This window comes from Staurois parvus, unplaced genomic scaffold, assembly GCF_062004578.1.
Source record: "Staurois parvus isolate SC_StPar_1 unplaced genomic scaffold, SC_StPar_1.0 ptg000209l, whole genome shotgun sequence".
Lineage (NCBI taxonomy): Eukaryota > Metazoa > Chordata > Amphibia > Anura > Ranidae > Staurois > Staurois parvus.
Window position 1 is genome coordinate 7,557,594 of NW_028318005.1, and position 27,421 is coordinate 7,585,014.

At 41.5% G+C, this 27,421-nt stretch overlaps 1 protein-coding gene across 2 annotated transcripts in view; it reads left to right on the top strand.

Moving 5' to 3' along the window:
* Nucleotides 1–27,421, top strand: part of CFAP92 (cilia and flagella associated protein 92 (putative)) — a 132,351-nt gene that overhangs the window by 92,423 nt on the left and 12,507 nt on the right. For both annotated transcript variants that reach the window (XR_016312940.1, XM_089678729.1), the window contains exons 11-14: nucleotides 7,985–8,273; nucleotides 10,325–10,489; nucleotides 11,638–11,850; nucleotides 17,278–17,431. Coding sequence is in view for 1 of the 2 variants with exons in the window: in XM_089678729.1 (XP_089534855.1) it covers nucleotides 7,985–8,273; nucleotides 10,325–10,489; nucleotides 11,638–11,850; nucleotides 17,278–17,431 (821 nt within the window). In the remaining variant the exon portion in view is untranslated. The remainder of the gene's footprint in view (nucleotides 1–7,984; nucleotides 8,274–10,324; nucleotides 10,490–11,637; nucleotides 11,851–17,277; nucleotides 17,432–27,421) is intronic.

Sequence of the window (27,421 nt, forward strand, 5' to 3'; positions counted from 1 at the left end):
TGATTTCCTACTAAAAAGGGGGGGGGGTGCTTAGTCTAACACTGAACCACACAGGCATGCTCACAGTAGTGCTGTTCCTGTGCTGCTCTCACTTGCCATGTCTGAGTAAAAGCTAGGAGAAGCATCTGTGCCAGAACAAAGCTTTCATAAATTATTTTTACATAGTGCGTGGTATACAGCCACTTGACGCCCGGGTACCAACATAGAGAATGATAGAATACAAAGATGTCACCATACTTGTAGCCAGCAGTCCTGGGCAGTTGAGCTTCTCACCCCATGTGGACCTCTCTACAGTAGGGAGGTTTCCCTGTTATCCTTTCTCTCAGTTTACCATATGGCTTTTCCCTTTTCTTTTTTTTCTTTAGCTCCCCCACCCCACCCCTTCATTTCTCTTCTCGCTTTTCCTTTCAGTTCGTTTTTATTCAGGTTTTTTTCAAAGATAATAACAAAGAATGAGATACCGTGACATTAACAGAAATACAGTCATATACATGTCAAACATTATTCTGGCTAGACACAGCAAATTTAATACAAAAGGATAGAAAATATTATGCTGATTCTACGCCAAAAATTAAACAATGCACAATTGTTGCCCAACAAAACACAAATTAAACATAAGAAGAAGTTAAGAGGATACAGGGAGAAAACATTCCAAAAGAACTTGGACAAAGAAGAAAGAAAAGAGAAGATGGGGTAGCGAAAAAGCTGTAACTCCATAAAGAGAAAGAGTCGGAGTGCATCTTTTAGCAATATGTATCTTATAACTATCAAAAGTCAGAGAGCTTGAACAGAACATTACAACAAAACCATCTAGTATCAAAAACCTGTAGAGTATGATTTGAAATTGCATAGGACCTTTCATACAGGTAATGAGAATGTACTCTATGAATAACCTCCGAAGCTGAAGGAGATAAAGTGGATTTCCACGCTTTAGTAAGAGTTAATCGGGCAGCAATTAGAGTGTGAGCAACCACTGTGTGGGATTGTACTGCAAATAAATTCAACGTAAGATTTAATAACGCCAAATGGGGATTGGGATTCGTATATACTTTGGACACTCGAGAGATCAAATGAAACACATCTTTCCAAAAACTCCGGATGCACCTACAGTCCCAGAATACATGTAGTAAATTTCCAATACCGCCACAATTCCTCACACATGAAGAGGATGCATCAGAATACATTTTTGAAAGTTTAAATGGGGTAATATAACTGTGGTGTAGGATTTTGAGGTAGCTGTCCCAATGATTAGTACACGTCGAAAGACTTATATTACAGGACCAAGCTGCCCGCCACTCCTCTGGAGTGAAAGATCTATTAAGTCCCGTTCCCATTTTTCCACACATGTTAATACAGAGTGATCTGGATCATGTTGCAAAAATCTGTAGAACCATGATATACCCTTTTTCAGTCCCAACGGGTTCGTCAAAGCTTGCCAGATCTTCGAGTCCACCTCCACCCATGCATTGGGAGTGGCACCAAGATAAGCCTGGATTTGAAGGCATTGATAAAGGCTTCCCCTGGGGGACAGAGTAGGGATATCCGAGTAATTGAAAAAGCCCGCATCTCGCAAAGGCTTCGTATTAAGATTTGGATTGATATGGTCATAAGTTTCCAGTGGAATGTCCAGCCGTATTTTAGGGATAGTGAAAGTAGATTTAGATAAACCTATTAGCCAGGCACCCAAGGTAGCCGAGATCAAAGAAAGATGGGTACGTATTAACTTCTAGGAGATAACTTTTGCTAGTATTAATGCCTGGAGGTCCTGAGCTGGGACTGTACTCCTCTCTATTTCTACCCATAACTTATTCGGGTGGTTGAACCAATGTTGGAGTTGGTCCAGTAATGCCGTGTAGTAAAAGTTGGATATTACAGGGAAACCTACACCCCCCTTAGATTTATGTTAAACGAGAGCGGAGAACGGAATTCTAGGTTTCCTCCCTTTCCAAAGATATTTTTTCAATGTTATATCCAATTTATTAAAGTAGGAATGGGGAATGAGGATCGGAATCGTCCTGAAAACATATAAAAGTTTAGTCTTAAAGGCCACTAATCTACCCAACCAGGAGAGTTCAGTTTTTCCAATGCCAACAACTCCTTCAACAGTGCCTGAAACAATGACTCATAATTTATCTTTAATCATGTTGGAAGAGGGAAAGGACACACGACTGCCCAAGTAGTCTAGACTTTTAGTGGACCAGCTGTACGGGAACTTATCTTTAAGGTTCTGCAAAAATTTCTTTGAAATATCTATAGGAAGCGCACAATATGTAGTAATATTGAGTTTATAGTAAGAGACCATGCTAAACGTATCCAGGGTAGAGGAAATTGCTGTCAGGGAAGTCAAAGGGTCCGTTACGGTAAGAATAACATCATCCGCAAATAGACTGATCTTGTGGGACATGTGTGCAGTTTTTATACCAGAAATCAAGGGATTCAGTTTAATTGAGGTCGCCAAGGGTTCCATGATGATGAGAAAATGATAGGAGAAAGAGGACATCCCTGTCTAGTCCCATTTGTAATTGAAAAAGGTTCCAATAAAGCATTGGATGTGAAAACTTGCGCTGTGGGCACAGTATATAGCGCTGTAATAGCTGATCTAATGTATCCATGCAAACCAAAGTTGCCAAGAGTAGTGTCAAGGTATTGCCAATGAACTCTGTCGAATGCCTTTTCTGCATCCAAAGCCAGAAGTACAGTCTGCGAGTTACGGAGTTCAGCAATCCGTAACAGATTAAGCACTCTACGTGTGCCATCCGCTGCCTGCCTTTAACAAAACCTACTTGATCTGATTGGAGAAGAGAAGGAGTCACCGTTAACAATCTAGTGGCAAGGATTTTAGCATAGAGTTTAAGATCCGTATTAAGTAAGGATATGGGGTGAAAGTTTTGAGGACAATCTGGGGGATTTGCCTGGTTTGGGTAAAGTAACTATAATTGCTTTCAACATCTCAAAGGGAAAGGCTGCCGTACCGGCTGCCTCCAGGAACACTCTTTTAAGGTGGGGCAATAAAATGTCTTGAAATTCCTTATAGTATTCTGCCATGAACCCGTCCGCCCCAGGCGATTTCCATTTGGTAACGCTTTAATGGCGGCTCTCACCTCATAATCTGATATAGGTTGGTTCAAAATGTCCATCATCTTGGAGATTATACAATTGAGCGTAGTAGGCCCGAAATGCCTCCGCAATTTTGGTAGGATTTGAAGACCTTTTTCAGCGAAATGGGATCTATAAGTGAAGGGATTTTGGCTTTCGCCTGTATAGTGTTGATGTAGGAGGCCATTAATCTACCGGCCTTATTACCCTGGGTATAGTAATTAGTTTTGGCCTTTCTAAGGTACTTTTCATGCTGGACTAAGAGAAGTTCCCTAAGAGCTAATCTATGAGACTGTAAATCCTGTAATATCTTATCAGACAAACTCTGTTTGTTTTGGGATTCCAAACAAGCGATCTTAGATAGGATGTCAACCATACACTTTGTCTACGTTTTTTTTCTCCCTGGAAGCTAACTGGAGTAGTACACATCTGCAAACAGCCTTATGTGCACACCACACGTTGAATATATCCGTTTCTGAGGATGCATTCATAGAAAAATACTCCTGCAATGATTTAGAAATATGTGAGCAACTACTCGGATTAAAGAACATAGAAGCATCATTGCGCCACAGGAATACTGGTGAAAACTTTAAATTCTCTTTAATGCTGAGGGATATGAGCGTGTGGTCTGACCACGTCATAGGATGGATGGTTGCTTTGGTCACACTCTGAAGAAGTTGTAAATCGGGTCAGGAAATAATCGATTCTCGAGTAGGATTTATGCGGGGACGAGTAGTACCTGAAGTTTTTCTCCGAATCCAAGGATCATAGAGATTGGACTCTCGAAGGGTCGACGCCATCGAACACCGTATCCCCCCGCGACTGCCCCGAAACATCCAAGGATTTATGGACAATAGCATTAAAGTCACCACAGTAAAGTAAATACCCTTTCTGAATTTTTTTAAACCTTTTTCCTCAGTGAGTTGAAAAACAAAATTTGGTTAATGTTAGGGGCATATAGGTTCACAATCGTATAAGGAATGTTATTAAGTTCACACACCATTATTAAGAACCTACCCTTCCGTTCTCTTTCCAGAGAAAGAAGAGAGACTGCTACGGACTATTTTATGGCAATCAGGACACCACATTTTTTCTGAGGGGCATTAGCTCTAAACACATGGGGAAACAATTTATGGGACCAGCAGGGGGCTTTAAGAGCTGAGAAGTGGGTTTCTTGCACACAGATGATGTCCCCACGGAGGTTCTTTGCCTCCTTCCATAACATGCCACGTTTGAACTGGTTGTTAATCCATGAGCAATAATAGATACAACATTCAATACCATTTTAAAGTATGCCAAATAGATAGTACATAGTCGCCATCTAGTGGCCCAAAAAATATTAGCAGCACAGCAATGTTGGCATGTATAAAACCAATCACAATAACCAGGTCTCCCTGGAGCAGATGCACAGACAACCCCATCATCAGAGACAGTTGTTCGGTGTCCCATGAGAGTTCCTGAGATAAAGCAGATGCTGATACTCTGTTAGAAAAATCAGAAATAATAAAAAGGAAAGAAAATTGGGAAAAAACAAAATAAAGAACACACATTAAGAAAGAGCAGGTGAACCGAATCACTTCAACAGGTTGGGGTAAATTCCAGGACCCAGGAGCAGACGCACCCGCCAAGGGAACATGGTACTGGACTAGAGGAGGAACCCTCCCTCGACCCAAGCAAAGCTTAGAACTGCAAAGCAGGTTCTCAATCCTCCACTTTGTCCCAATCAGAGGAAACTTTCCTAGGGGATGATTTAGCGGACGGCATGTCTCCTTCTGCAGGTATAATCCCCCATTTCTTCACAAGCTGAAATCCTTCTTCTTCTGAGGTGACAGTCAGTAAACGGTTATCCTTAGTAATCAATAATTTAGTGGGAAGCCTCACTGATATATTATGTTGTTATTATGGAGCAATTTTGTAAAGGAGAGCAATTTTTTACAGGCAAGAATGGTATATTGGGAGAGGTCAGCGAACAGCAATATTCCATTATACGGTGCCGGTAATGGATTATGCGTTCTCGCAAAGGCCATCAGTGACTCCTTCACATGGTAGAAGTGGAGTCTAGCAATGACATCCCTGGGGACACGGTCAGGGAGAAAGGAAGGTTTCGGCAGTATGTGCGCTCTATCCACAATCACATCCCTTTCAGACAGACTCAGCAATAAAGCTGTAATCAATTGCTGAATATATCTTCTAAGATCTGCAGCGGGAACTGTTTCGCTCATCCCCCTGAATTTAATATTATTTCTACGTGAGCGATCTTCCAGATCTGCCATCTTTGATTTTAGCGCCTTCAATTCCTCTTCCGCGTCATTGTGCACATCCACTAATTCGTTGTGGGCAGTTGCAAACTCTCCCATTTTAGTTTCCACATGATTGCCCCGCTCTCCTAGATTCTCAGCCTCTGCATTCACCCGTGTCACAAAACTCATCATGTCCTTGTGTAAAGAACCTTTAAGTGACAAGCATATCTTTCATAACAGAAGCGGTCAAGGCAGATTTTCAGCAGGGTAATCTTCCAAACACTCAACAAACGCAATGGTATGATTATGAGAAAAGGAATCCGTAATGTGCTCACCAGGCAGCTGTGGATCAGAGGAGCAGTGCTGTTTTGCTTTTTGAGGGCTGGTGGCAGGTATAGTTCCTGCAGGTTGTACAGGGCTAGGAGGCTGAGACTGCTGAGAGTGGGAACGAGGACTCTCCTCTGCCATATATGGCTGTAGGTAGGCGAGCTGCTGGGACCGGCTCCATCTTGGGAGAAGGAGGGGCCGCCCGCCGGAGTAAAGAACTCCGTTAGTTTGCGAGGCCCCTCTTTGATCTTTGTTTTCCCCATACTCAGGGATCGGTTCCCACACTGTTGGGGCAGGTGCCAGGTGAGGATGGGTCACACTACCCTGCCCTCGTCGCTGTGAGCCGCGGTGATTGCGGACGGGTCCCGGAGCTCCTGCACTAAGCGGCCATCCCCGTCGGCAGGCGGCCACACCTCCCCCTTCTCGCTATTTCAACGCGCAGCCCTCCCCCTTTTCTCCTTGATTGCAACTGAAACTTGGGCAGATGCATAATTGGACTGAGTACATTTAAAGGGCGATCATTGTAAATGTAAAATTCTTCTACATAAACATGTAATGGAAAAAATTATTTAAACATACTATTTGTTATGAAATCCTTGTGCCGTGTTCTATGTACAGTTGGAAGCAGGGCATTGTTCTATCACCACTGCTGATTTCAGCTGGTGAACAGACAGATATGTGTGAGGTGCACAGGAACAGCGCTGCCATGAGAGTGTCTGTGTTGTTCAGTAGTAAACTGACAAACCCCCTCCCCTGCATTCAGGGTGACAGTGCTTGTGTCAGGAAAACACACAGAGGATGACACAAGTGCTGTCAATCTACATCCATCTCCTTAAACTTTGCGGTCTGAAATCGGTAGGTGGAGCTTGGGGTGCTCGGTCACATACCGGATCTCAGCTGCTCTTTGTACCCTAATAGATTGGAGCATCAAATAATATACTGTTTGAAGAAGTTTTCTTTATAGCTAATATACAGGTATTATTAATAGTGTCATTTTTTGCATAGCTACAATGGTCCAGCTCGAACCGATGAAAGCCATTTGGACATTAAAGTAGTCAATGTCAGAGACTGGTGATCAGTCATACTCAGTGTTTTCTGATGATACAAAGCTAAGTGGGGCAATACCTTCGCAACTTCAGGATATAGAAACCTTACAAGAAGAGCTATTTAAAATCGATGGGTGGGCAGCTATATTGCAGATGATGTTCAGTGTAGGAAAACATAAAGTAATGCACTTGGGAGCTAAAAATATGCATGCAAATTACACGCATGGGGAAATCAAGCATGGAAATGATCTGGGTGTCCTAGTAGATGACAGACTCAGCAAAAGCATGCAATGCCAATCTGCAGCAAGCAAGGCCAGCAGAGTATTGGCATGTATTAAAAAGGGTATTTGATATTTACTCAAGACACTATTCTACCACTTTACACAACTCTTGTTCATCCACATCTTGAGTATGCCATCCAGTTCCCATCATCAATTCGCAGGAAGGACTTGAACTGTAGAGAGTCCAGTAAAGGGCAGCAAAGCTAATAAGTGGGCTGGAGGACCTCAGTTATGAAGAACGCCTATAAACATTAAACCTATTCTTACTGGAGAAGGTGCTTAAAAGGGGATATGATAGCAATATACAAATCCTTGAATGGGTACTCTAACACTGAGAGGAAACATTTTAATCTTAAAGAAGACACTCAGCCACACAACGGAGTTGGATGAAAAACAATTTAAATTGCATAAGGGATTCTTTACTGTTATAGAGGTGAGGTTGTGGAACTCCTTTCCATAGAGGTAGTGTCAGCACAGAGTGTAGATACGTTTAAAAAACGTTTAGATGTGTTTCTTAATGAGCACAATGTATAGGGATATATAAAACAGTAGTCGTAGTCTCTCTCTCTCTCTCCCACAGAGGGCAATATAAAATTGTGATGCCAAGGGTGTACATATTTTTTCTATAGTGCTATTACATCTATTGATATTTTTGTTGAATAAATGATTGAAAAGCATGTTTTTCTTTTGTTCTTACTCAAATATATCACCTTCTTTTGTAGGTACTGTTTGATTGTTCACCTGTTTAAATATGTTGAAGAAAATAACTGCCATGGGGTGTACCTGACTTGCAAGTCACATATGTATAGCTATGTTTGCCCATAAATGTATAATAAAATCACATCTATGTTACGTCTTGTTGCAGAAAAAAAGAAGCTCCCTAGAGTCTGCAAACTCTACACATGCTCTAATCTAATTACTACTGTTTACATTACTGTATGGAAGTATAGTATGTATCCTTTAGGATATTTACATACATATGTAATTATTTTAGGTTAGACTATATCCGCAGTGCCAAAAAACTGCGAGACATCATCCATGCCAACCTGCTGCCCTCCGCAGATATGATCCACCTTCTGAGCCGTGAATTTGGAATTCCATTCAATTTTGATGACTTGCTTGCTGGCACTGATCCTAACCTTAATAAAAATTTGGTGATTTCTGAATGGGAAGATAACTGGTACAGGAAACACTTGTTGCACAGCTCATTAGATAATAACAATCAAGCATACATTCTGTTGAAGTGGGAAATGGAGAGGCAAGAGATCAAAGATCACATTAAGGTGGGTGCAGATCTCCTGGTTGAATCTCTGACATTGAATATACTTGTGATGTGTCTTCTTTTGTCTTGACTGCTGTAGGTATCCAGGAAATATTTCAGACATGACCTAATGGTCATGTGATCCCTCCATAGGTTCCCAGAAAGATATAAGGCTGTGAAGGCATCAATATGCTTAGTACATAGAGAGCAAATCAGCTCCTGTTAAGGCAGTAAAAAGGTTATAAAAAATGGGAGAGTGAAAAAGGTCATATAATTTTATGAATGATTAAAACAGTTAAATGAGAAAGGAAACACATATATGTTAAAAAAAAGCCATAGAAAGAAAACACGCACGTTAAAAAAGCCATAGAATGAAAATGTGATTTAAAAAATATTTAAAAACTAAGGAACATTATCCTCATTTGAAAGGTTACTAAGAATATATGAAAATATGTAAAAGGAAATCAAGGCTGCAGAAATCCAAACTGAGTGAGGAGTTGCAAAAGAGAATGGGACAACCCCCCCCCCCAAATACTAAATAAATTATTAGTGAACAGGTCAAGTCTGAGCATATAGATCCTTTACAAGATAACTCAATAATGGGGATAGTATTGACATAGCCCCAAAAGAAAAAAAGCTCTGTTATTTCGAAGCCATTGTTTATAATTTTTTGAGATTGCGTAATGACTGGCTCAGTACCACTAGATTGGCTCAAAGCCTTTGTAGTGCCCATATTTATAAGATATCACAGTCTTTACCAAGTAACCTCAGATACAGTATTATACACAAGAGTCAGCGTGGATTCATAAAATGCTACAATCTCTTTTCTTTCACCAAATCTGCTTTCTTTTTATGAGCAAGAACGCAAAAACAAAGGAATAACTGTAGATAGCGTGTTCTTGGACTATGTAAAAACGTTTGACAATTGCCCAAACACAGTTGATGGGTAAAATATAGTCCATAGGTTTAGAAAATTAAATTTGTAAATGGGTAGAAAATTGTCTAAACAACCTTATTCAGAGAGTAGCGATTAATGAGTCATTCTCTGAATGGTCTAAGGTTATTTGTGGTGTACCCCAAGGTTCAATGTTGAGACCCTTACTTTGAAACCCCTTTATAAATGGTAAAGAGTTTGGTAAGCCTGCATTCACACCTAACATAGCAGGAACTCGCATTCCTGCACAAGTTTTTCATTCGACATGTATAGGGCAGCCCATTCACTTGAATGGAGTGCCCTATGCATGACAAACATGCCAAAGAAGCTCCAGAACCATTTCTGGTGTAGAACATTGCACATTTTTTATCCAGTCGCCTGGAGGTGGCGCACAACCTAATGGTCCAATAATTAACTCTTCTGTGTCCTGTGATGTATTTCAAGAAAGATTTTACAGGTATGTCAAAAAAATCATTTTTTTATCATGTGTACAGGTGATTAGATACTGGAAAGTAGCAAAGCTTGACTCAGCCTTGTATAGCCCCTCCCACTCCCAGCACTGCCTCAGTTTTGTCAGTAAGCAATATTGGATTAAAACAAGGGGTAGAGGGACCTGTATCCTGTGATGTACTCTGAGAAAGAGATTTTACAAGAAAGGGATTGTACAAGTAAATCAAAAACCCACTTTTATTCCTTGAACCAAGCAAAGTATGCTTTCCATGTGCAGTAGTAAACTCTACAGGACGGGGTTCTTTCTCACCTTCAGCAAGTTACAAAGCCTGAGGGACTCCTATCCCTCAAATCCATCATCAATTCATATTTCATAAACATGGGCATTTTTAGCAATCTATTTATTAACTAACCACTGTTTTATCTTTTGTATGGTAGTAAAATGCAGTGTATTTCCAGTTGAAAATATAGGTAAATTAGGAAAATACTCTGTGCTTTATAAAAAAATGTTTTGGTTTTGTGAGTATTGGTGAAATCTCAGGTTGTAATTTGAGTATCATCAATGTGACTTAGCTCTCTAAAGATGACCCACAGCAGTGAAAGGGATTAATTAATATACATCAATTTGTACCTGTAGAATCTTTGCAATAAACATCTATTTTAAGTGAATATTGTTCTGTGACATGCAGAGAAACATCAAGAACATTTATCAATTAAGCAGAAAGGTGAGAAGACCCAGAGTTGAGTATGTGGAGATCGTCCCTGTGGATGGGGTGGCTGTTCACAACTACAGCACTCATACATTAAATTCCACGGCACTGGCATACAGAATACTACGACAGAAAATGGAAGAGGTAAAGCACATGTGAACACTTATTAATGTGAAATTGATTGGGGTTGTATGTATTAAATTAAATGTAAATAAGACTTTAAAATAGAACACCAGTCAAAAAAATTTAAATCCCCAGGAATAGTAAAAATAAAGCTACATTTGCTGCAATGCTCACTATTAATTCGGCACTGCCCCCATACAGTAATTCCTTTTAGCCGCTAGATGTCACCAGCCTTCCTTGCTAAAAGACAGCCAGCATAATTCAATCTTCTTCCTGTGAGCCCAAGAGGGGGGATGTCATCCCTCAGTCTGGGCTCACACTTTTCCTCAACTGCTCAGCACTCATGCATTATTACATAAGTGCCACTCAGTCCAGGAGGAAGGACAGCCCACTGCTGCTGCCAGAAAAGAGCAACCACCCAGAAGACTGCATGATTACAGCTATGTATAAAGCAAATAAAAAAATGAAAAGTAGTTGGGGGAAAGGGGCATTTAGGAGGGGAGGGGGAAAGTAGGTGTAGTTCAGCTTTACATAATGTCTCCTGACCTACACTTAGGTGGCAACTGTTTTATGATGGTAGCCAATACTGTTACAAAATTGTAACAATTTCTATCTGAAAACATTGATTTAACAATCTTGACATTAAAGGCTAAGCTCAGCTTTCTGAACATGTTACACCCATGTAACTCCCCATCTCCCCCCAATAAGCCCCATGTGACATTGGGCAGGGGATCCTTACCCCGCACCTGTTGTCACAATTTAAAAACCGTGCGGCTATGTGGTGCTATGCCCACATGGTCACATCATTCATTCACAGAGTTCTGTGAATGAATGAACTAAAAACTACCCTCTGCTTTTGCGGCAGATGGCTTGTAATTCTCTGTAAGGGTGCTGGTGTGTGCTCTCGCAGTTCATTGATCTTCCTGCAGTTCATGTCTACCTGTACGGGAGGTATGGGCAGACAGTGTACTGAGAGTCTGCAGGATCCTGGCATTGCACCCATGATCAGCTGATTGCGGGTGCAATACTCTGCAGGCTTAGAAAAAAAACGACATGCCCCCTTTTTTTTTACCTACTGTATATAAAAAAGTGCATGTATTATTTTATTTACAAAAAGTGAACTTATCCTAAGTCATTAAATATTATTTATATAATTTTCTGATCCACAGGAGTCAAACCACAGATTCACATACTCTGCAGATTTCCAGTCAGCAACTGTGAGTCCAGTGGACATTCAGGAGGAACTTAAGAACAAAAGTGCAAAGTCCAGGGAGGAATGGATGACGTCAAATGGATTCATATATCCAGGATACAAAAGCAGCATTGATTGCAACAGACACCCCAAAAGGCCAGATGATTCCCGGATACTAGAATTAACAAAGGTGTGTTGTGTAGCTGTAGGTTCACTAACCAGTATTTTCAATGTGTTTGTGAAATGGAGATATGTAACACACACATTATATTGCAACAATGGGTCAAAGCTAAGTAGTTGAAGATATTGTTAAAAAAGCCCATACAGTCTCTGCTACCTTCCCTTATAATTTAGTTTACAAATGATTATGGAGTCCTGAGATGTTAAAAGTAACCACATTCTCATAACACTGGAATAGGAGATGATGTTCTGATGAGATTTTCTGCAGAGAAGATTCAGTGGAGGGGGTGCGGGGCTTAAACAATAGCACGCACTTCCCAAAACAGAGCAGCTATGGGTTGTTACCTATAATTCCTTACCCCATTTTGTTTTTCTTTTATTTTATATATGAAACCTGATATATAATATTGAGAAAAGTTAGGCAAATGAGTGATTGGGGAAACTTTAATGCCATAGTGGAGGCACTGTATTACTACTACTCAGCAATGACATTATTATTCTTTGTTGTGTTCAGAGATTGACAAATCCCAAGAGCCAGATATCTTTTTTTTTATCTGGGAAAAAGGTTTATTGAAAGGTAGAACCAAAGCATTGCCATACAAGACAGTACCATACACCACCCTAGGAAGGGTGTGTGTAAAAGCAAGGCAACCAAAGCAGTATCAAGTATCACAGAAAGCTTATACATCAGCATTATTAAAATAAGTTCACATTTACTTAGACGAGACTATGTCTATTTATCAAGCAAGGGCCTAGAGTACATCATTACCATGAGTGACTTCTCAACAACCTGTCCACAATTAGATCAGTAGATGCCAAGCTAGGAACCTCTAACCATGGTGCCCATAATTTTTTATATTTGTTTGGACATCCTCTGTGCTGGTATACATATTTCTCTAATCTCAGATTACTGCCCCGAGAGTGGGGGCATCCTCTGACTTCCAGCGCACAAGTATTAATTTGCGAGCTTGGAACAAGGCCCTTATTATAGCCTCATTGGTAAATATCTCTAGATCTAAGTCATCCAGCATACTAAGTATGCAGCATTTTGGATCCAAGGGGAGTGAAACCTGAAACACAGTGTATCAATCACCCCTTTCCAATAGGGGTGTAATTTTGAGCATCTCAATAGGAGATGGATCAGATCTCCATGATCTCATTTGCATCTTGTGCAAAGGGGTGCTGGCACGAGACCCATGGTGTATAATCCATAAGAAGTATAATATACCTGCAGAAGAATGTATAATTGCGTTAGAATATGTGTCACATTTAAAAAACAGGCCACTACTGATTGGAAGACATGATCCAATAGTCCGCAATAAGCGCTTAGTGCAAATCATAGTCTTTAATGAGGTAATTGATAATAGATCCTCATATTAAAACAAATGTATAGAAAGTCCGTACCTGGGCATAAAAAGGCATGAGGTCTCTGCTGCAAGCTGTTATTATATCGATTATTCAATGTAAATAGTACCCAAGATGCCACTAATAGTAGATAAGGACATGCGCTTACCGTGGACTTATTGATCACATATTCCACTACACCACTCCTGGTGTTATTCCTCTTGGAGCTGTTGGACAGCACAACAGTGATTTACTGATTATCATCTGCTGTTTGGCTGGTTTTGTTTTATAGACTGTATAAGGACATGTTGCATAACATCACAATCTAGCGCCTGAATGTTTTTAGTTTTATGATTCACTGATTGGAAGGCCTCTTCCCAGTAGTCCCCCATGAGGTGACCTACTTCCCCTTCCCACTTCTCTGTCACCCTTAACGGGTGTAGTTTAAGGAAAGACCATAAGAGCATGGCATAACATTGCAATATGAAGCCCGTGGAGGACTCAGCATCTCTAATGATGTTAAAAATGGGAGTAGGTGACAGGGCCCATTCTGAGGAGTTACTCTGAGCCATGTTATAATTGCATATAATAAATATACATAGATGATGGTAGATACCAAGAGCCAGATATCTAATGTGCCCGGAGCATCATCACTAGCACCTTACTTTTGTAAGCCTTTTCCATTTACTGTATTGTCTATGGAAATATATGTGATGCCATCAAAAGTGTTTAATAGCTCCTAGTTTGACTGGCATCTGAATTCCACATTGATATGTCCATGGTTATACCTGTGGGTACCAAAGCTCAAAGAAGACGTCCCTTGCTGATAGCATTTTTTCCCTATATTGTGTTGGGGCTTTTCATTGCATAGACATGGACACTTCAAAAATATTAGCTTGCAAGTAGCTAAGAATAATTCAGTCTTTATCACATTGTGCACATTTGTTACATTCTGTATCTGTGGCCAGTGATAGTGTGATCAAACTAGCTATTAAAACCTTATTATTAACCTCATAAAGTTGGCCTTGCACTAGACAGATTATAAAATGGAAATAGCAGATTGGGAGAGGTAGGATTGGGTTGGCATATATGTATCTGCATATTTACTTGAAGTTTTCCTTATGGCTGATAATAGCTAAGAATTTGAGCATTGCATACTCAATGCTCATTGTAATCGCTGGCACATAACAGGCCACATAAGCACCCAGGCTCCATCAAAAGAAAACTAATATGCTTTAATGATACAGCAAGTGGAGGACATCATATTATATGTCAAAATGTCAGAGCTTAGATTGTTTATGTTCAACTGATTAATTACATCTCAAGCATTTTGAATTTAAATGAAAGCGTACTGTTGCCTGTAAACAACAAGCTAAACTGTTCTGAGGACTGAACTAAGATTTGTGAGTACATATCCTATAAGAATACCAAACCATGACCTGTGTATTTCTAGTAAATCAGTAAATTGAATTAATGGTTCACCCCTCAAATGACCATTCAAATTACACCATATTGTCAAAAGTATAGAGACACGCTTCCAAATCATTGGATTCAGGTGTTTCAATCACCTCCATGGCCACAGGTTTATAAAATCAAGCACCTAGGCGTGCAGACTTCAACTGACCATACAACTGTCGACTTTCGGACAAGAATATTCATACGAAAAGTCATACGAAAATTCTTTGAACATAAGGAGAATGGATGAATGTCGTTGGAAAATTTCTTCCACCATCTGAATCTCCTGTGATGGATTCAATCCCAAAGACTTTCATGCCTGATGGTTCACCACTGTGTGCCTCCCAAAAGTGCTATGGTACAGAATATTTGTATTTGACTTTATTGCTCTCCTTGTGATTAATGATGTTACACTTGTGTTCGCCGAACCTGACCCTCAAGGGACGCATGGTTCTGCCAACATATAGGAGCCCACAGGGGCAGATGAGCTCATAGATCACAAAGGAAGTGCCACACTTGATAAACTGCTTAATCTTATATGTACGGCCATTGGTGCCAGCCACCTCTTTCTTTCTGTGGCACATGTATTTGCAGGTTCCACAATTGGTCACACCGCATTTGAAACTGCCCCTTTGATCAAACAGGGCAGACCAAGGATTGACCGTATTACTGGCACCAGCAAGTGGCTTCTTTATTCTACTTATACTATGTCAATTGCCCCTGTGACCCCTCCCCCTGCATAGGGGAGTGTCCAGGAGGGCCCATGTGACCTTTGGTTCAACTAGTAGTGAGCATATAAAAGAGGGAGCAGGCATTTGGTCAGTCGGCTCTGAGGAAGAGGCAAGTCCTCAAAACGTGTCAGCCTATTGGATGTCTACACTCCCTATTGTGAACTGTTACTCAGCGCGGTGTTGACCCAGCTGTTCTTTTATGACGTGCCTTCACTTTATTGTCGTTTGCGAGTACAACACCTACTTTATTTCTTATTAAACATTTTTTATGGTAATGCACTAGGCCTGTGCGCCCTCTGTTTGTTCTTTCCTCATTCAGTATATTTGGATTTCCCCGGTCTATTGAGGGCAGCAAGGATTGCATGTTCCAGGACATTCTTAATGTGGTTGTAGCCTGCATCGAGTCCATCCCCAAGCGTATGAGCATTTGTGTTTGCTGGTTCTTTATAAAACTATCAATGTAACGTTTGCTATCTGTCATATTTGCTTGTGCTTTCAACCACACTGTTAAATGGCTGGTGTCATAACTGATCAAATGTGCAGCAGCATGACAGCTGCAGATCAAACAGAGACCAAGATAGCAGCCTCCATCACTTTAAAGTGTTACTAAACCCACAACAGTAAAATCAGTCTGTATATGCAGTAAAGCGTGCTTGTTATATTCACTGTGGAACTTAAGCGGTTAACCCTCTGCATTGTGTAAAAAGAATGTTTGATCTTGACTTCTCCGATCCTCTCCTTCTTCCATGCTCCCCATTTCATCACCTGATAGAACACAGCCTAGGGGACATTCTGCACATGCGCAGTTTGGTGTGTCTGCTAGAGAGTTTTTCTTGGGAGGGTGCATGTGATCAGCACAGAGCCAATCAGCACTGTCCAGACAAAGGGTCAGGGGTTATGCAGTCTCATAGGGCAGTGAGAGGAGAATGAACACTCCTCCTACAAACTTTAACCAGTGCTCGGTCGGACTTTGATTGAAGTCACAAGACTGCTCTAACTGCTGATGAGAAAAGGTATTGTTGGAAGTCTGTTTCAAGTATCAAGTACTCTTTTAGTAAGGTAATGCTTTCTAAGGTTTTGATCATTCCTGCTACTGCCCTCCTGAACCCTATTCACACTTTGATTAATTTGTAGAATTTGCATTTAAGTATTCTAAAGCTTGTTTACTAAGTCCTGTGTGTCTCTCTGTGTTATAGCAGATTGTATAGGTCAGGGGTCTCCAAGCTTTTTAGTGTGAGGGCCATATCATATATATGACAAAAAAATCTGTTATTAAATTAACAAATACAATTTAAATGATTATGTTTTACTTGGAGATGTAGAACAACAATTTCAGTAAAACAAAGCACTGAAATTCTTAATAAAGGTCAAACAAAAATACATTAGGTCTGCACCTTCTCATCAGAGTCCCTTTTAATAATGGTCCCCACTAGAATCCCACCTTACATCAGAGTCCCTATCAGAATGCCCCCTTACATGAGAATACTCTTTATGTCAAAGTTCACAACAGAGTCCCCCTTTGTCCACATCAGACTGCCGCCTTACATTAGGGTCACCATCAGAGTCCCCCTTACCTCAACTCTGGGCCGGAAGCATTTTGTTGCAGGCCTTAGCTTGAATACCCCAGGTATAGGTCATAAATAGTCACTAAGAAAAAAATCAAAAAAGTTTAAATTTGATTTTTTTGTATTTCTTAGGACTGAAAAAGCAACATATCTAGATGAAAACAATAAAAACTTATTTCTTAAAACCTACAAAATGGAAAGGTCAGGCTTGACAGCCAAATAGTTTCTGTGCAAGTTTAATTAGGTCTTAACGTAGCACAGCCACATCTCCCCTCGCTTTTAGAAAGGTCAGTCTGAGAGAGTAAATACATACTGTATATACTGTTTTCATTTTTATTGAAGGCCTGGAAAGAAAATATACTGCATGCAAATACTCTACAGCCCACCCTTTCCCGAGACCGCTGGAGCTGGCCTAAGCGAAACATTGATTTCAACCTGTACAGGAAGCCCCCAGAGAGATGCTCAGTGTTGGACCCGGGCCCCATCCATCTCACAGGTAAGACGAAGCCTTTTGTGTTTTGTAGTAAAACATGTTCCTAATTACAAGAACAGCTCTGTATAAATGTAACTGCAGTAAACTTCCCACAGGACTGATATAATTAGTATGCCTTATTGCTGCTTTCATGTAATTAACATTGCAGTATAAGATTAAGCCAGAAACACATCTATCATTTCCCCGGAAGAGCTGGTATATTTAGATGTGCTTAGACCTCCCTCAAGCACCCAATGTGCAAATGAATAAACTCTAGGAGAAGTCGGAGTAACTGTGAAATGACTGGAGGGGGAAACTGTACACAAACAGAAAAGATATTAAAGAACATGCAGCCTCAGACTTGCAGAGGAAATATTGAGAGATGGCACTTTTTATCTGCTCTGTTTAATGTGTTTTCCTGAAGTGTGGCACACTGACAAAATCTTCAAATTGGCAGCAAAGATATGTTTCCTGTCTTCTATATCCCCAAACACAACCTTTCAATATTTCCTAGAGCAGTATGCTTCAATTTAACACTATGAGGGCCAAATATGTTTCTGTTAGAGTTTATCTAGTTCATATTGTTGCTGAGAGTTATTCGAGATTGAACAGCTGTGTATTGATTGAGATACCTGTGTCATGGGTAAATATGTGGCCAGATGACAGTCTAGGAACTAAAAACATCTCCACAAAGGGGGTTAATCTGATGCAAGGGTATTGGGGCTGCAGACTTACCTCCTACTTACCCCCTCAGAAGCCACTGTTTGAACTCCTGATGCATAGGGAGTGGGAGCTGTCAAACTGAAAGGTGAGACCTGTTGAAATGCTTTCTTTGTGTAATCTGCTTGACTGTTTGTTTGTTCTATAAAATGTTTGTAACTAAAACATATATATTATTTATGGTGCACAATTACAGGTATTTAGAACTGCTGTGTATTGTATGCAGAAAGCATTTAGAGCAGAAAAAAGAGGAATTTTGACTTACCTGTAAATACCTGTAAACACAGGCTGGATATTCCTAGAAAATATTAGAGGACACCCGCACTCTATTCTATACCCTTCTCCTAACTGGAACCCAGCTGCTGCTAATACGTGTTCCCCCTGTAACACCAGATGAAATAGCAAAAGGAAGAAGTAGCACTAAATAATATGTATCATATTGATTGAATATTAGGTAATCTATATATTACAAGCCATACTTTAAAGCGCTTCTAAGGCCTCAAGGTTTTTCAACTTTATGCATTCTATGCATTAAGGTAAATAACCTTCTGTATCAAAGACTCCACCCCTGGCCCCTCTTATACTTACCTGAGCCTGATGTTGAACAAGCACTGTACACAAGACCTTTGGCTCTCCCATCTCTGTCCCTCCTCACTGGGCAGCTTGATAGCAGACGATCAAATCCAGTGATGAGGGAGCAGGGGATGGGGTCAAGCTCCTCTGTGTGTGTCAATAGATGCAGACAGGGAGGCGCGGGAGTAAGCACTACCGAGTGCCCCCATGGAAAGCAGCTTACCATGGGGGCACTAGGCGGGGGGGGGGGACCAAGAGTGCTGGTGGGGGACCTGAGAAAAGGAGGATCGAGGCTGCTCTATGCAAAACAATTGCGCAGAACAGGAAAGTATAACATGTTTATTATTGTGCAAAGGAAACACTCTTGTTCTCCAGTGCTTATGCCCATTAGGCTGGCTCACTCACCTGAATAAATTGATCTATTAGTGCTAATTAGATCCAAATGAACTTCAGAATATAAGTATCTTTGCCCTCTCGTAAGCTTCTCTCCACCATCTATGCATAGGGAATGGTATCATATAACTATATCTTCACCTTCACATAAACCAGTAGGAAAGACTCCCAAAGTAGGTGATCCAAACACCTCTGCATCACTCTATAATTTGTCGTGGCTCTAGCTGCTTGCATGCTGAGTAGAAATAAACCAGCGAGTCCAAATAAATTTAAGGATGGCAAGAAATCTTAGAAAAATCTATTAAAACAAATGTCACTGTAAAAAATAAAAGCTTTGCCTCTCTTAAAAGTTAGCTTCAGTGAGAAACTTGACATTTACATTAATTTACAATTTTTTTCATGTCTGGAGAGTAATTGGTCACTCCAACAAGTTTGATGCTGGAGTTTATCATGAAGGCAGAACATCTGGTGCTGCAGGCTGAGTTGTTTAGCTAATTTCAGGCCTTGCTGGCCTTAATTTTGTTCTGAGCTCTGGCCCAACTGAATGGATTAAGTTCTGGTGAGTGTGTCAGTAGTAGGAAGAGCAGTGTGCAGGGGTCAGTAGTATGTATGCCAGTGTACAGAGGTCAGTAGGATGTATTGGAATGTACAGGGGCCATTAGTATGTAGAGCAGTGTATAGGGGTCATTAGTTTGTAGGGCAGTGTACATGGGTTAGTAGTTTCTAGGGTTGAGTACACGGGATCATGAGTGAGTAGGGCAATGCATAGTGGTCATTAGTTTTTGGGGTAGTGCACAAAGTTCAGCAGTATGTAGGGCAGTGTACAGAGGTCATTAGTTTGTAGGGCAGAGTATATGGGTCAGCAGTTTGTGAGGGAGATTTTAAGGGTCAGCAGAGGCAGTGTACAGGGGTGCAGCAGGGTGAAGGACAGGAGGTCAGTTGGATGAGAGATTTCACCCATATGCAGAGCAGGGAAGTCACAGTAACACGTTGCTGTTTGCTCTTCTGGCATTCGGATTCCCACTGGCCTTTTCTCTCATCCATTCCATATGATGTCACATACAAGCTCCTTGTATGGATGGGAGAGGAAGCTGGTGGGGATCAGCACAGTACACTTATGCATGCCACTTCCCTGCACCACTCTGTAGGTGGGGAAGGATCACTTCAGACAGAGGGTCTGCAAGGTGGGAATGCGGTCTAACCATCACCTGCCCATGATCGATGGGTAGATTGTGAACAATGGGTTGTCAACCCCCATTCTAGAAGGTGTGAACTAAGACCAGGTGGCATCCTTGCAAAGCTGGGCAGTAGAGGTTTGATGTTGGAATGCCCAGAAAACATCTACCAATAACGGAATAAAGCCGGACATAGATGGATTGGATCTCAGCCTGTTCAGTAGGGATCGGCTGAGATTTGATCATCCATGGGCAGGCTGGTTGTATCGAAGTCGATCCATTGATCAACTTGGGTACAACCAGCCTGTTGGATATTTATAAATGTAATTACTGCTGGCAGCTATAATGGCTAGCAGTAATCATTGTGTTCTGCCGGTTGGGAAGGCTCCCTGCTGACAGAACACAATAGCAAAAAAGCAGGAGGGATTGCCCCATCAACACAGTCAGTGTTTGAGTGGAGAAGGGAAAGAAAATTGAATCATCTATGGCTTGCCTTAGAGTATTAGAGGTGTCTTATCCGCCTGACAGAAATTTGAAGCAGGATGTCCTTTGTGAGGCCCTGATGACAACATTAAGGCAGACCCTGCATTTGGGGTGCTTAGGAACAGGTCACAAAGAGGGAAGGACTATGTCTTCTTTAAGATGATAGAAACGATCTTAGGCAGAAAGATAGGTCTTGGTTGCAGGCCTGCTTTGCCTTTGTAAAGGATCAGAATAGGGCTCCTTGCAAGAGAGAGCACAGACAAATGTGATAACCACTAAGAAGGTCACTTTGCAGGAAAGATCATATCAAAGAGTGTTCTCTCATGGGTTCAAAGAGTGGTTTTTGCAGAGCATAGAGGAAATCGAATTCATTAAACAACTCGAATAAAGGTTTTTAAGAGTACTTGAGGCCCATTGTAGGAAAGATGTGGCTTTTGTGACTTTATGCAATGTGGGAGTCACAGAATCAGAGACACCTCTGTCCCTCAAGACCTAGGTTTCAACAGCCATGTAATTGCAAAATGGAATAGGGCAGGGGTCTCCAAACTTTCTAAACAAAGGACCGGTTTACTGTCCTTCAAACTTTAGGAGGGCTGGGCTGTGGCAAGCGGGAGTAGAAAATGTATTGGTGTCAGTGGGAGTAAAGAGTGTCCTCTTTTTGGTATTAGGGGGAGGAACAGTGCCCTATTGTTGGTGTTAGTGAGAGGAATAATGCCCCATTGTAGGTATCAAGAGCAGGAACTATGCTCCATTGTTGCTGATAGCAGGTGAAAAGTGGCCCAAAGGCTGGATAAAAGCAAGCAAAGGGCCACAGTTTGGAGACCACTGAAATAAGGGGACCTGAGACAGAAAGTTTGGTCTGTTTGGAAGAGGCCAGGGATCATCTCCTAGAAGTTTGAGCATGTCTGTGTAACCAGGTTCTCCTGGGCCAGAATCATCAGTTTCTTCTTTTGCATTTGCGGAGCAGTGGAGGCAGAATTCATACTGGGGTGAAGACGTATATGTTGTAAAATCCAAAACTATAACAGTGAAACTGTTCTTAAAGTGATTAATTATACAAACAGAACAAGCGTCTGCACTCACAGATATTTAAACACAAAAATATACCAAAACAGATAAACCAAGCACACAACACATTTTTCTGGCTTTTTTATATGTTGTACCTGGAGGCCAGAATGTCCACATCTGGAGTTCCCCATCTCTGACATAGGAGATATAAGATATGATGATAAAGGGTCCATTCTCCTTGGTCCGAGTGGTAACAGCTGAGGGAATCCGTCTTCTAATTGTCCACTCACGGGATGTGAACAGCAGAGAGGGCTTGTCAGTGTTTTTTCACCCATGAGACTTACGGGTGGTTGATATAGGCCACAGCCATAACATCTGATTATGTGACCCTGAAGAAGGAGAGTGCTGATTCAGATCAAGTTTTATAGCTGTTAGCTCCAGGTTGTTGATAGTGAGCTTTGTTCTTTCTGCCTCTCAGATACGTTTCTACAGGTACCATTGATCATTTTAGCTTTCTGTAAGAAGGTAATTCTTCCCAATGACCACAAGTGTTCTCACTGACCATCACACCAATGTACCGTAGGTTGTAACTATACTAAGGTTTAGCAGGGGTTCCTTGATACCAGAAAGTTATTTTGAGGGTCTTCCATGTTGAAAAGATTGAAAGGCTGAGCTAGGGAGGTCCTTGCTTGACTGGAGAAGCATAAACAGTTAGGTTTATATATATTTGGACACAGGCACAATGTTATGTTTTTTTAGGTATTTACCAAAACATATTCAAGCTATAGTTATATAATGGATATGGGCTGAAAGTGCCCACTATCAGGTTTAATTTGAGGGTATGTACATCCAAATTGGAGGAAGGGTTTAGGAATTACAGCTCTTAAAGTGTAGCCGCCCCCTCTTTTTCAAGGGTCCAAAAGAAATTGGACAATTGAATCAAAGCTGTTTCGTGGCCAAGTGGGCTACTCCTTCCTTATTTCTTTATCAATTAAATAGGTAAAAGGTCTGGAGTTGATTCTAAGTGTGGTATTTGCATTTGGAATCTATTGCTGTGAACTTACATCATGTGTTCAAAGGAGCTGTCCATGCAAGTGAAACAGGCCATTGTAAGGCTTCAAAAACTAAACAAATCCATCAGAGAGATAGCAACAACATTAGGAGTGGAAAAATCAACAGTTTGGTACATTCTGAGGAAAGAAGTACGCACTGGTAAGCTCAGCAACATAAAAGGCATGGACGTCCACAAAAGACAACAGTGGTGGAAGATCGCAGGATCCTATCTATGGTAAAGAAAAACCCATTCAGGACATCCAGACAAGCGAAGGACACTCTCCAGGAGTTGGGCGTATCATTGTCAAAGTCTACAATCAAGAGAAGACTTCACGAGAGCAAATACAGAGGGTTCACTACAAGGTGCAAACCATTCATAAGCCTGAAGAATAGAAAAGCCAGATTAGACTTTGCCAAAAAACATCTAAAAAAGCCAGACCAGTTCTGGAAAAGCATTCTTTGGACGGATGAAACTAAGATCAATCTGTACCAGAATGACAGAAAAAAAAAGTGTGGAGAAGGCTTGGAACAACTCATGATCCAAAGCAAACGTTATCTTTAAAACATGGTGGAGGCAGTATGATGGCATGGGCATGCATGGCTTCCAGTGGCACTGAGTCATTGGTGTTTATTGATGATGTGACAGAAGACAGAAGCAGCTGGATGAATTCTGCAGTGTTAAGAGAAATACTATCAGCCCAGATTCAGCCAAATGCAGCAAAATTGATTGGATGGTGCTGCACAGTACAGATGGACAATGATCCAAAACACACTGCAAAAGCAAACCAGGAGCTTTTGAAGGAAAAAAAGTGGAATATTCTGAAATGGCCAAGTTAATCACCTGATCTCAACCCAATTGAGCATGCATTTCACTTGCTGAAGGCAAATCTAAGGCCAGAAAGACACACAAACAAAGAACTGAAGACAGCTGCAGTTAGAGCCTGGCAAACCATCAGAAAGGAAGAAACTCAGTTTTTGGTAATGTCCATGGTTTCCAGACTTCAGGCAGTCATTGCAAGTAAAGGATTCTCAACAAAAAATGAACATTTTATTTATGATTATATTCATTTGTCCAATTACATTTGGTCCCTTGAAAAAGGGGGTATGACTACTCTTAAGAGCTGTAATTCCTGGAAGGAGCCTGACCACGGCTTGGAGCGGGAGCTCGATGTGAGGGCTCCCAGGTCCCAAGTACCTCCAGTGTCCTGCCAAGAAGGGGAGAGATGTGCGGGAAGCCCTGGAGAGACTAGCTGGGGAGAGGGAAACGAGGACCTCTGGGAGTGGTGGCCATCACGGCGGGTCTTCCTGTACTAATCGGTCTGGCGCTTTGTGTTCCACAGAGCTCAGTGGACACCGGGCGATCAGGTGATCTGCTGCAGGGGAGCTTTCGGAGATGCAGAGGAGCCAGCCGGCGTTTCTTGGAGCTAGGGAGATGTCGGCTCTCTTCCTCCTGCATACAGGACCGTGGCAGCTGGAGACACGTTGAAACAGGCTGGGTGAACCCCCCCTGCAATCCACTCATTGTGTGAGGGGAATGTCGAGTGCAATGTTCCCCAGAAGAGAGTACCTGGAGCCGCCTCACCACTCACTTGGTGTAAAGGAAGAGATGTCCTAAAGTGCGGGAAAGTCTCTCAGAGAAGTTCAATCCCATAGAAACCAGAGATCTCACATGGGGGAGACGTATTCCTGTTTCGAGTGCGGGAAATGTCTTTCATGTAAGTCCTATTTTTATATATACCAGTGATAATACAAGAGGGAGCAGCCATACCCTTGTTCAGAGTGCGGGAAATGTTTTTCACAGAATTCCAGTCTGCATATACAGTCAGGTCCATAAATATTGGGACATCGACACAATTCTAACATTTTTGGCTCTATACACCACCACAATGGATTTGAAATGAAATGAACAAGATGTGCTTTAACTGAAGACTGTCAGCTTTAATTTGAGGGTTTTTACATCCAAATCAGGTGAACGGTGTAGGAATTACAACAGTTTGCATACGTGCCTCCCACTTGTTAAGGGACCAAAAGTAATGGGACAATTGGCTTCTCAGCTGTTCCATGGCCAGGTGTGTGTTATTCCCTCATTATCCCAATTACAATGAGCAGATAAAAGGTCCAGAGTTCATTTCAAGTGTGCTATTTGCATTTGGAATCTGTTGCTGTCAACTCTCAAGATGAGATCCAAAGAGCTGTCACTATCAGTGAAGCAAGCCATCATTAGGCTGAAAAAACAAAACAAACCCATCAAAGAGATAGCAAAAACATTAGGCTGGCCAAAACAACTGCTTGGAACATTCTTAAAAAGAAGGAACGCATCGGTGAGCTCAGCAACACCAAAAGACCTGGATGACCACTGAAAACAACCGTGGTGGATGACCAAAGAATTCTTTCCCTGGTGAAGAAAACACCCTTCACAACAGTTGGCCAGATCAAGAACACTCTCCAGGAGGTAGGTGTATGTGTGTCAAAGTCAACAATCAAGAGAAGACTTCACCAGAGTGAATACAGAGGGTTCACCACAAGATGTAAACCATTAATGAGCCTCAAAAACAGGAAGGCCAGATTAGAGTTTGTCAAACGACATAAAAAAAGCCTTCACAGTTCTGGAACAACATCCTATGGACAGATGAGACCAAGATCAACTGGTACCAGAGTGATGGGAAGCGAAGAGTATGGAGAAGGAAAGGAACTGCTCATGATCCTAAGCATACCACCTCATCAGTGAAGCATGGTGGTGGTAGTGTCATGGCGTGGGCATGTATGGCTGCCAATGGAACTGGTTCTCTTGTATTTATTGATGATATGACTGCTGACAAAAGCAGCAGGATTCTGAAGTGTTTCGGGCAATATTATCTGCTCATATTCAGCCAAATGCTTCAGAACTCATTGGACGCCGCTTCACAGTGCAGATGGACAATGACCCAAAGCATACTGCAAAAGCAACCAAAGAGTTTTTTAAGGGAAAGAAGTGGAATGTTATGCAATGACCAAGTCAATCACCTGACCTGAATCCGATTGAGCATGCATTTCACTTGCTGAAGACAAAACTGAAGGGAAAATGCTCCAAGAACAAGCAGGAACTGAAGACAGTTGCAGTAGAGGCCTGGCAGAGCATCACCAGGGATGAAACCCAGCGTCTGGTGATGTCTATGCGTTCCAGACTTCAGGCTGTAATTGACTGCAAAGGATTTGCAACCAAGTATTAAAAAAGTGAAAGTTTGATTTATGATTATTATTCTGTCCCATTACTTTTGGTCCCTTAACAAGTGGGAGGCACATATGCAAACCGTTGTAATTCCTACACCGTTCACCTGATTTGGATATAAATACCCTCAAATTAAAGCTGACAGTCTGCAGTTAAAGCACATCTTGTTCATTTCATTTCAAATCCATTGTGATGGTGTATAGAGCCAAAAATGTTAGAATTGTGTCGATGTCCCAATATTTATGGACCTGACTGTATATCAGAGACCTCACATGAGGAAGATGCTATATCCCTGTTCTAAGTGCGGGAAATGTTTTCTCAGACAAAACTAGACTTTACATATATCAGAGATCTAACACAGGTGAAAAGCCATATGTCTGTCCTGAATGCTGGAAATTCTTTTCAGTGAGGCTTAGTCTTTACACACATCAGAGATCTTACACGGGGGAGAAGTTGCATACCTGTCCTGAGTGCGGGAAATGTCTTTCATGTAAGTCCTATTTTTATATATGCCAGTGATAGCACAAGAGGGAGCAGCTATACCCTTGTTCAGAGTGCGGGAAATGTTTTTCACAGAAGTCCAGCCTGCATATATATCAGAGATCTCACATGGGGAAGATGCTATATCCCTGTTCTAAGTGGGGGAAATGTTTTCTCAGATAAGTCTAAACTTTATATATATCAGAGATCTTACACAGGTGGAAAGCCATATGTCTGTCCTGAGTGCGGGAAATACTTTTCAGTGAAGCCCAGTCTTCACACACATCAGCGATCTTACACGGAGGAGAAGTTGTATACCTGTTCAGAGTGCGGGAAATGTTTTTCAGAGAAGCCCTTTTCTTCATATATGACAGAGATCTCATACGGGGGAAAAGCCGTATTGGGTACAAGAGGGTGCATGAGAGCGGCAAAAGTACGGAGATTAATATATTGCATGGAAACTGAACTGTATGTATTGAACTATATGTTTAAACTGAGGAGTTCACCCAGGGGGTCTTAGAGGAAAATCAGAAGGAGGACAATGTAAAACAGATAAAGACCTAGAAGAAGAAGACCCGGGTAGATGAGTTCAGAAGTGGGGGGAGAGAAAGGAAGAAAAGAACTGAGAGGGGGATACCCATGGAAGACAACAGATTTTGATATTAAATCAAAAATAGCCCCCCCCCCCCCCCCCCAAACCAGAACTGCGGAAAATTGAAATTGTCCCTGACAGCATGAAAAACAAAGTATCAAAGGGAGGAGAGCCTATAGCTTCCCAACAGGGTCAATTAAAAAATATATACCCTCACAGTAGAAACAGACTCCAGAGAGACAACAGGGAATAAGTGTAAGAGATGAGAGGGAAACCGGCGAGGAATGTACCAGACTATCCCTGGGAATAGCTAACAGTAGTCAACATAT